The 10,546-nt window shown below is 43.0% G+C and overlaps 1 protein-coding gene across 3 annotated transcripts; it reads right to left on the bottom strand.

The window, feature by feature from the left end:
- Nucleotides 1-5,484: 5,484 nt before the first annotated feature.
- Nucleotides 5,485-10,400, bottom strand: LOC149321186 (uncharacterized). Of its 3 annotated transcripts, XM_089517215.1 has the most exons (3): nt 10,090-10,400; nt 8,108-8,201; nt 5,485-8,002 (listed from the first exon to the last, which is right to left on the bottom strand). In XM_089517215.1, the coding sequence occupies exon 3, from the start codon at nt 7,713-7,715 to the stop codon at nt 6,855-6,857; it is 861 nt and encodes a 286-aa protein (XP_089373341.1). In that variant the 5' UTR covers nt 7,716-8,002; nt 8,108-8,201; nt 10,090-10,400; the 3' UTR covers nt 5,485-6,854. The 3 variants fall into 3 exon arrangements, with proteins under 3 accessions (XP_089373341.1, XP_089373349.1, XP_089373331.1); XM_089517223.1 differs by lacking the exon at nt 8,108-8,201; XM_089517205.1 differs by lacking the exon at nt 8,108-8,201 and having other exon boundaries at nt 10,086-10,400.
- Between the last annotated feature and the right edge of the window lie 146 nt (nt 10,401-10,546).

Raw genomic sequence — 10,546 nt, forward strand, 5'->3', positions numbered from 1 at the left:
TGATCCACCAGCTGCAACCCTTCCTGGAATGGGAAAACCTTGAAACAGTTGTACATTCCCTGGTAACTTCTCGTCTTGATTTCTGTAATGCGCTCTACATGGGGCAACCCTTATGCCACGTTCAGAAGCTGCAATTGGTTCAAAACATGGCAGCCAGGCTGGTGACTGGGAGTTCTAAATTGGATTCTAAAATCTACACCTATTCTAAAATCCCTTCACTGGCTACCCATTAGCTTCCGGGCACAGTATAAGGTGTTGGTTATTACCTATAAAGCCCTACATCGCTTGGGCCCAGCTTACCTGAGGGAATGCCTCCTCCCATACAATCCTTCCCACACACTCAGGTCCTCTGGGAAGAACCTACTGCAGTCACAGAGAACTAGACTGAAGATGATTTCCCAGAAGACATTCTCTGTTGTCGCTCCAAAAATCTGGAACGATCTGCCGGACGAGATCTGCCATCTAACATCTTTGGAGGCTTTTAAGAAGGCAATAAAAACAGATCTCTTCTGGCGGGCCTTCCCAAACTGACCCCCTAATCTCACTCTCCACTTGCTTAAACTTGTTCCCTTCAAACTGATCTGTCTTTCTGATTGATTTTGTCGCCCATTGTTCGGGAAATGCTTTTAATGTTACTTTTAGGGGAGGGAGGGAGTGGGAATCGGGAGCTCATTGTATTTTTATCTATTGTTCTATGTTCTTGATTTTATTGTTTTTTCTTTTGTATGCTGTTACCTCCTCAATCCAATACAGGGAGAAGCAGGATATAAATAAATACTATTGTTATTATTACTTCTGACAACCCTAGGGTTTTCTTGGAAAAATTTATTCAGAGGAGGATGGTAGATTCTCCATCTTTAAACAGAGATTGGATTGTTTAGTTTTAACTAAAATGTGTTAACAAACAGTGTTTTATTCAGGAAATGAAAAGAAGAAATGGGGTGGCATTAATAGTGAGAAGAAATGTAGCAAAAGTAGTCAAAAGTGAATCATATTAATAAGACTTAAGGGAAAACCCATCAATATAAAAAATAATCACAAGTTTATGTCCCAACTACACAGGCAGAAGAAATTGAAATATTATGTGTTAAGAGTCCAGGATAAAATTGATCACACACCAAAACAGGATTTCTTGTTACTCATATGTGATTGGAATGCAAAAATAGGAAACAGAGCAGAAATCAAAGATTGTAGTAATCCAGAAGAAAGCCATTTGAGCCCAAAAGCTACAGGTTCTTCACTGCTTCAGAGATTTTGCAGACTTGTAGACAACCCTCCCATCTCTCCCTAGTGGAGACTCTCATATTATTTTGCCTCCCAAATAACTTGGAATGCTTTCACATTTCAATGTCTAGACCCTTTTTTATTTGTGTGCAATCCTTGATTTTCTGTGAGATTGAGTCCAATGGAATGAAGAAGGGCTTTTACAATGGTGCTGTAAATGGAGATACAATTGTTGTATTCACTGCTGAGAATGCTACCTGTCTCTCTCTATACCCAAGACCTGCTCATCAAGGACAAGAGCACAAATGTAATCCTTCACAACCTATTGTTAAACGAGTTCGCCAAAGCCTTCAGACCTGCCTTCAGACTGAAAATGTGACTATGAATAGACCAGGTAAGCCTGGAATGTAGTATTTTGTAAACCTTGATATGTAATGTGCAGTATTGTTAGATGCTCGGGAGGCCTGAGTCATGGAGCCCATTCATACTATACAATTATGGTGCTGTTGTTCCACTTTAATTGCCATAGACCCATTCTATGGAATCCTGGGATTGTAGTCTGGTGAGGCACTAGAGCCCTCTGCCTGATAATTCTAAATACTCCTTCCTGAATTGCCAGTCCTGGGATTCCATAAGATGGAACCATGGCAGTTAAAGTGCTATAACTGTGTAGTATGAATGGACCCCTGGAGAATTAGTCTGTCATCATGAAATAGCAATAGCAAGTACATTTTGATACCGCTTATCAGTGCATTTAAGCACTCCCTCAGAGGTTTACAATGTGTAAGCCAATTGCTCTCAACAAGCTGGCTACTCATTTTAGCAACCTCGGCAGGATGCGAGCCTGAGGCGAGCCTGAGCCCTGGCTGGGATTGAATTCACAACCTTGTCGTTTGTATAGGGTTCTTCAGACCGGCCATGAAGGCTGGCCTGGGGGTGGAGTTGGGGTGTCATGTCCACATGATGCAAATCCTGACTCCACCCTCAGGGCGTCATGATTCTGTGCACCATTCCACACAGCGGGTGACATTACGGCACACCTCCGGCGCTGCATCCACACGATGCAACGCCGAAGAAGCACCATATAGCCACAGTGTTGTGGCTATCACACCCTTTCCAGGGTGCAAAAAGGAGCTCCTCTCCTCTGGAGAGCTGCTACTCCTCCTAATTTGGTGTAATCTGCAAATTTGATGTAATCTGAAAATTTGATGAGCATGTCCTCTGTTCCTTTGTCCAAGTCATTGATAAAGATGTTGAATAGCACTGGGCCCAGGATAGAATCCTGTGGGACCCCACTGGTCACTTCTCTCCAGGATGAAGAGGAGCCACTGCTGAGCATCTTTTGTATTTGGCCAGTCAGCCAATTACAAATCCACCTAACAGTTGCATTGTCTGGTACACATTTTACCAGCTTCTTTGCAAAAATATCATGCCTTACTGAAATCAAGGTATGCAATATCCACAACATTCCCTTCATCTACCAAGCTGGTAATTTTATCAAAAATAATAAATAAATAAATAAATAAAAGAAAAAGACATCAGATTAGTTTGGCATGACTTGTTTCTCAGAAACCCATGTTGCCTTTTTGTGATTATGGAATTGCCATCTAGATATTCACAGACTCTGTTTAATGATCTGCTCCAGAATCTTTCCTGGTATTGATGTCAGACTAACTGGACGATAATTGTTGGGATCCTCTTTTTTCCCCTTTTTGAAGATGGGGACAAGGTTTGCCCTCCTCCTCCAGTCTGCTGGGACTTCTCCTGTTCTCCAGGAGTTTTCAAAGATTATTGCCAATGGCTCCGATATTACATTTGCCAGTTCTTTTAATACCCTTGGATGTAGCTCATCTGATCCTGGAGACTTAAATTCATTTAGATTAACCAGGTATTCCTGTACTTCCTCTTTACTTATTTTGTGCTGCATTCCCCGTTCTGTCCTCTGTTCCATTATCCTCAGGTTGAGTACCCTTTTCTTTTTGTGAGAACACTGAGGTAAAGAAGGTGTTGAGTAGTTGTTTTTTCTCTGTCCTGTTAGCATTTTGCCATCTTCTCCAAGCAGTGGCCCTACCATTTCTTTCTTATCCCTTTTTTGCTACAGACATACCCCCAAAATCCCTTTTATTGTTATTAACCTCTCTGTCTTTATCCATATATGTGCTAATTACTTGTTTGAATTCCTCTTTTGATTTCCCCCTTTTACCGTTTCTTATACATATCCCATTTAAAACTTAGCTCAGTTCTTTACTCATCCATCCTGGTTTATTGAAACAGCTCCCAATATTTCTCCTCAATGGAATTGTTTTGAAATTGTGCCTACACATGGCAGAAACTGCTTGTGACTTGCTAGGACTGGCAAAATCTTGGTGCACACAACACTTTCAAACGATGACCCCAGTGGTTGTGAGAATCTTTGTGTTGTGTGAACTCCTTCCAGAAGGATAGACACAGAATTTAGTGTGCTATACCATATATACTTGACTGTAAGTTGATCTCATGCATAAGTCGAGGGCAGGGTTTGGGGCCAAAATTAGGTTTTGGCCATGACCCATGGATGTCGAGGGTAAAACTTAGAGGCTCCTTCAGTGTGTGTATATGTGTGTACAGCAAGAGAGACTCTATTTGAGGCCTTTTGCTTCAGCATTTGTTTCAACTTTGGTTTCAGCCTTCACCCACAAAGTGTCAGACAGCAGGAGAGGGACTCTGTTTAACAGCAATTAATCACTCAGGACTCTTTCTGCTTGGCTCAAGAGAAAAAGAAACTATCTTCCCACCACATGGGAAAATATGAAAGAGCTGCTATCCCTTTATCATACTGACCCGTAAATACAGTAGAGTCTCGATTATCCAACATAAAAGGGTGGGCTAATAGTCGGATAGCCAAAAATGTTGGATAATCCGGAGGGTCCAAGAAAAGCCTTAAAATCACTATGAATTGCAAACGTATTGAAGTTTTACTGCAGTAACAGTAAAAGTAACGTTGCAGTAACGTTACAGTAACATTGTAATGTCCTCTGAAAATGTAATGAAATCACTGAGCAACATTGTGATGTACAGTACGTACTGTACAGTGTAAACAGTTCAGTCCTCTGAAAATGTAAAGAAATAACTGAGCCGCGACGTCGGATAATCTGGAATGTCAGATTATCGAAAGTTGGATAATCGAGACTCTACTGTAAATCGAACTGGGATTTTGGGGTCAATTTTTGGGCATATACTTTTAGACTTATAGATGAGTATATATGATAATTCCAAAGTATACATAACAGTATCCACGGTAGACTCTCTGAACTGTTCTGTTTTCCAGAGGAACCTCTTGCTCTGGTCTTTGCCCAGGAGTCCCCTGCAGCCACCAGCTCCCTCCTTCTGGTTTGCCAAGTCCTTGGTTTCTATCCACACCTGATCAACATCTCTTGGCTGTAGGATGAGAAGGCCTTGCCCAGTTCAAGGATCAACTCCATTGCCATCTTGCCTAACTACAACCTGACCTACCAGATCCAGAGTTCTCTGACTATTAGGTCAGCAGATACTTCATATATTTCTGCTTGCAGTGTGCAACACAGCAACCTAGGCAAGAGAAGTCTTGTCATCCTGTGGGGTGAGTACTTTCATGCAGAAAAAGATTGCGTATCTGCTACAGTAGAGCCCTCAACAATTTCAAGAATGTTCTGCTTTGTTGCTATGACTAACATAACTAGCCTTCTGGAATAGTAACCATTTCCAAGCTTTTGCCAGACTTTGGTTTGCAGTTACAAAAAAAATTAATGATATTTTAGCATTGGTGCGTTACAGACCACCTAAAAGCAGCGGTCTGCCGGCGGCGCCTGTTGCTGCATCCAGGAACCGCAGCGGCCAAACCGTGCGGTTCCCGGACGCAGCGGAAAAGAAGTGCCAAAATGCCGCTTCTTTCTGCGCCCCGGAAGTGGTGCTGCGAGGCGCTAATTGCGCACTCGTGGCATCACTTCCGCCATGCGATGTCCGGACGCTACGCATCTGTGACGTCAAAATGGCGGCCCCCGTGTGGACAGGCGCCACCATTTCATACGAGCTCTGCGCGTACTAGGGTTGGGGGCCATTAGGAAGGGACAACCCTTCCTAACCCTAGCATGCCCCTTCCTAACCCTAGTACGTGCGGGGCGTGTATTTGTGCACGTATGTAACGCGCCATAGTTCATTTTTCATCTTGAAAGAAAAAGCAATATGCTTACCAATCACCCAGTCTTGACAATTTGAATGAAATATTTGTTTTATTGTTGTGATTTGAGTTAGTTTATTGAATTTTGTTGAGATTTTTAAAGAATGAATGGAAGTATACAATTCCTCTCAATGAAAATGTTTCATTTTGCTCTCTCCTTTCTACAAAGGGTCTTTTGGAAGTCAACATTCTGTTTAGATGGGGATGAGGCTGTCACCAAAGCAATGCTTCTTTAAGACATGAGTAGGAAATGCAAATGGGGAGATGCCATTTCTCATCCCTGCCAACTGTACCCATGCTCCACATTGAGACTGTAAATGTAGGTACAGGCTGAGCTTCTCTTATCGGAAATGCTTAGGACTAGTAGTAGTTTGGATTTCAGAATGCCTGTATTTGCATATATGTACATAATGAAATATCTTGGAGATGGGACCCAAGCTTAAACACAACATTCATTTATGTTTCATATAAATCTGATACATATAGCCTGAAAGTAATTTATTCATAATGTTTTAATATCTTTGAGCATGGAAAGAAGTTTGTGGCTAATGAACCATCAGCAAAGATGTCACTATCTCAGCCACTCATTAAAAAAAGTTTTGGTTTTCAGAAAATTTCTGAATTCCAGATAAGGGAGATTCAGCTTGTATGACTCTGATGTGCCCTGTCTTGTTGGCCAATAAGAAGATAATAAAAATAGGGGGATTGAGAAATAAGGACTAAAGAAAACTTGGTCTAGCAACATCCTTAAGCAATAACTCACTGCTTATCAGATGAAGACAGTCATTTTAAATCATTTTATTGGTTCCACAGCTCTTTTGAGCCAGTATGGTATAGTGGTATGAGTGGTGGAGTATGTATGACAGGAGACCAGAGTCCAAATCCTGGTCAGTCATGTAAACCCACTGGATGACCTTTGGCAAGTCACACTGTCTCAAGTCTCAGAGGATGGCAATTACAAAAAAAATCCTCTGAAGAAACCTGCCATGAAAACCCTGTGACAGGGTCACCTCAGGGTCGCTATAAGTCAGAAATGACTTGAACGCTCACAACAATAGCACTTCTCGATATAAAAAGGATGTAAAAACACCTAGTACCATTTATCCTTATGACACTCCCATGCCATCATTTATGGCATACATGAATTTGGATGTATGCCCTCCCTATTTGAAAGGCTCTGCAAAAACAATATCAGCTGCATTTTAAATGTCCTTTCTTAAATGATCTCAAAGGAAATCAATTTTAAGGAAATAAGTAAAGAGGGAAGTATATCATTTCTAAAAACAACAACAGACAAATAATTCTGTGAAGGAAGGAAATAAGCATAGTATTCCATTCATTTTGTATCCCAGGCCATTTTCTTATCCTCATATCCCAAACAATAATCAATTTTTACTCATCCATTTCCAAATCAATCCACTTTCTTTCAGACCAGTCATTTAGTTTTTTGACGAGTATGAAGCCTCTGGTGAGCAATGAGAGGTGACTTTTGACTGAAGCTTCTCCCACAGTCAAGACAAATGTAAGGCTTCTCGCCCGTGTGGGTTCTGATATGCTGGGTAAGAATTGAACTCACCCTAAAGCTTCGCTCACACTTGGGGCATTTATAAGGTTTTTCTCCAGTGTGGATTCTTTGGTGTTTACTAAGGGTGGAGAGTATAGTAAAGCCTTTCCCACAATCAGAACACTGAAAAGGCCTCTCTCCAGTGTGGATTCTCTGATGCACATTAAGGTGTGAGCTCCGATTGAAACTTTTCCCACATTTTGTACACAGGAAGGGCTTCTCAGCGGTGTGGACTCGCTGATGTTCAATAAGGCTTGAACTCACAGTAAAACTTTTCCCACAGTCAGGGCATTCGTAAGGTCTCTCTCCGGTGTGGCTTCTCTGGTGCGTAACAAAATTTGAGCTTTGGCTAAAGCTCTTTCCACATTCATGGCATACATAAGGTTTCTCTCCAGTGTGAACTCGATGGTGTTTAATGAGGTCTGCTTTATAACTGAAACTCTTCTCACATTCTGGGCATTTATAGGGTTTCTCTTCCATGTGGATTTTTCGATGCCTACTAAGGGTAGAACTGGCACCATACCTTTTCCCACAGTCAGGGCACTTGTAAGGTTTTTCTCCAGTGTGGATTCTCTGGTGAGTGCTGAAGTTCTTGCTATGAGTGAAACATTTCCCACACTCCAGGCATTTATACAGCCCGTCTGTTGTATGGCTTTGCTGGTGCTGAAAGGCATCTGAGCTTTCGAGAAAACTTTCCCCAGGATTGGGGCACTTAAATAATTTTTCTCCCATGTGATTTCTCTTTTGAGCTTCTTCTCAAATCACCAACTTGTTCCAAGCAGCTAAAACTAGTTAATATTCACTCAGTTTTAGAAAACGGCTTGGTTGTGTGATAAGAAATTAGACTGTGTTCTTCTGGTTACTGACATGCCCTAATTTGCATTTTTCTTTGCTTCCATTCTATTAAGTCTCATGATTTGTATTCTAGGTCATTAAATCTGATTTTTCTCCTTCTCTCAAAATTAAGTGCCAGTAGTAAAGACAGATAAAAGGCCCACCATGTTTTCCTCTCCATTCTCCTGCAGAGAACAAAGAAACAGGGTTCAGACACATGTCATTCTCTGCAAAGAGTCAGAAAGTCTATGAGATGGAGAAAAAGCCACTTGCAGTTGATATTCCCCAACCTGGTGCTCTTTAGATGGTCTGAATTATAATTTCCAATATCCTTCACCATTAGTCGCTATGGCTTCATCTGATGGGAAGTGTAGCCTCCACAATCTGAAGAGCACAAGATTAGGAATGGTTGTTTTAGTACACTCTCTTTGTACTCATAATTGCTGCAAAGTGCACTGCAATTGTATTCGTGTCTTCTCAGAATTAGGTCTCACTGAGTTCCATGGGACTTACTTCTTAGAAGTAGTGGTGGCACAGGAGAGATAGGGTGGCCCACCACTAGCACCCAACCCTCTGTTATATGGCTTCCAAAAGCTACAACACCATATTATGTTAGTTGGAGATAGATAAAAACATCTGATGAAGTGAACTATAGCCCACAAAAGCTGACACTATGATCACCATGGTGTGAGAGCCAGCATGGTGTAGTGGTTTGCGTACTGGACCACGTCTCTGAGGATCAGGGTTCGAATACTCACTCAGTTATGGAAACCCACTGGTGACCTTGGGCAAGTCATATTCCCTCAGTCTCAGAGGAAGGCAAAAACAAACCTCTTCTGAACAAACCATACCAGAAAAACCCTGTGACAGGGTCTCCAGAGGAAGAACACACGCCTAGACTCAGTCAGGGAAGCCATGGGCCTGAATCTGCAAGATCTAAGCAGAGAAGTGGAAGAGAAGCGTTTTTGAAATGTCTCATCCACAGGGTCACTATGAGTTGGAGTACACTCAAGAGTAGCTAACAACAACAACAACAGAAGTTGGAAACAAATTGAACATAAATATTGAATTTAGAGCAGCTCAGGGGGATGCAGGGAGTCAGGCAGGCATAGTGTAGTAGTGGTTTGAGTGTTGGACTATATCTCTGGAGTCCAGGGTTTGACTGGCGGCTCAGCCATGAAACCCCCTGGGCTAGTCACACTCTCTCAGCCTCAGGGGATGGCAATGGCAAAACCCCCTCTAAACAAACCTTGCCAAGAAAACCCCATGATAGGTTCACCTTTGCATCTTTGGCTGCATCTGCACTGCACATGTAACACCGCTGCTTGGCTGTGAAACCCTACTGGGTGACCTTGGGTGGGTCACACACTCTCAGCCTCAGGGGCAAGCAATGGACAAATCATGGCAAGGAAACCCCGTGACAGGGTCTCCATAAGTCATAAATTATTTGTAGGCACACAACAACAACAAGCAGCACCATCATAGCAATAGCAAGCGCATTTCTATGCCGCTTATCAGTGCATGTAAGCACTCCCTAAGCGGTTTACAAAGTGTAAGCTAATTGCCCCCAAAATCTGAGTACTCATTTTAGCGACCTCAGAAGGATGCAAGCCTGAGTGGAGCTTGAGCCCTTTTGCTGGTACTGAACTCGCAACCTCATGGTCTGTGAGTGAGTGGCTGCAGTACAGGCATTTAACCACTGCGCCACCAGGGCTCCCAGAGCAGCTCACAATATTAAAAGAACAATACAATTAAAAACATAGAAAAGTGGCACATTAAGACAGAATTAAGATAGTTAAGTCTTTTGAGGCACCCCAGGATTTATAGTTCACAGAAACAGACTAACAGGAAGAAGTCAGGGATGGATGAGGAAAGACTTAGGGAGCTGGGGATGCTTAGCCTGGAGAAAAGGTTAAGGGGTGATATGATAGCCCTGTTTAAATATTTGAAGGGATGTCATATTGGGGAGGGAGCAAGCTTGTTTTCTGCTGCTCCAGAGACTAGGACCCGGAACAATGGATGCAAGCTCCAGGAAAAGAGATTCCACCTCAACATTAGGAGGAACCTCCTGACAGTAAGGCCTGTTCGACAGTGGAATAAACTTCCTGGGAGTGTAGTGGAGTCTCCTTCCCTGGAGGTCTTTAAACAGAGGCTGGATAGCCATCTCTCAGGGATGCTTTGATTGAGATTTCCTGCATGGCAGAAGGGGGTTGTCCTGCATTGCCCTTGCAGTCCCTTCCCACTCTATGCTTCTATGATTCAACTGACCCACCAGGCTCTTCGGCTCGCCACAGCTCCTGGGACACCTTCCACACTCCTACATGCCTTATTCCCTTTAGCCAGGTTCACAGAGAAGCCCCGCCCATACAGTGCAGGGCAGAGCGGAAGTACGTCACCCTCAGCCCTCGTTTCCGGAAGTAGATTTAGCTCTCTCCACACGATCCTTGCTTTCTGAGCCTTGGGGTCCAAGTGGCCCCGCAGCGCCACCTATCGGCCATGTGTAAAACTGACGCCTTCAAGGCCTAGAACAGTGGTCCCCACAAACTGTGCCCTTTTAAATGATTTTGGACTTCAACTCCCAGAAGCCTCAGCCATGTCAGCCAATAGTCTGGGACTCTGGGAACTGAAGTCCAAAATCTCTTAAACGGGCACAGTTTGGGACCACTGGCTTAGAGGCACATACTTACTTGGGGCAACTTATTAGAGGACCATAGCACTAATTTCTTTCC

This window comes from Sceloporus occidentalis, unplaced genomic scaffold (assembly GCF_023333645.1).
Source record: "Sceloporus occidentalis isolate IW3139 unplaced genomic scaffold, rSceOcc1.0.p SCAF_1, whole genome shotgun sequence".
NCBI lineage: Eukaryota > Metazoa > Chordata > Lepidosauria > Squamata > Phrynosomatidae > Sceloporus > Sceloporus occidentalis.

Coding starts and splice junctions, on each gene's coding strand:
- LOC149321186 (XM_089517223.1), bottom strand. CDS start 7,715: ATGGGAGAAAAATTATTTAAGTGCCCCAATCCTGGGGAAAGTTTTCTC.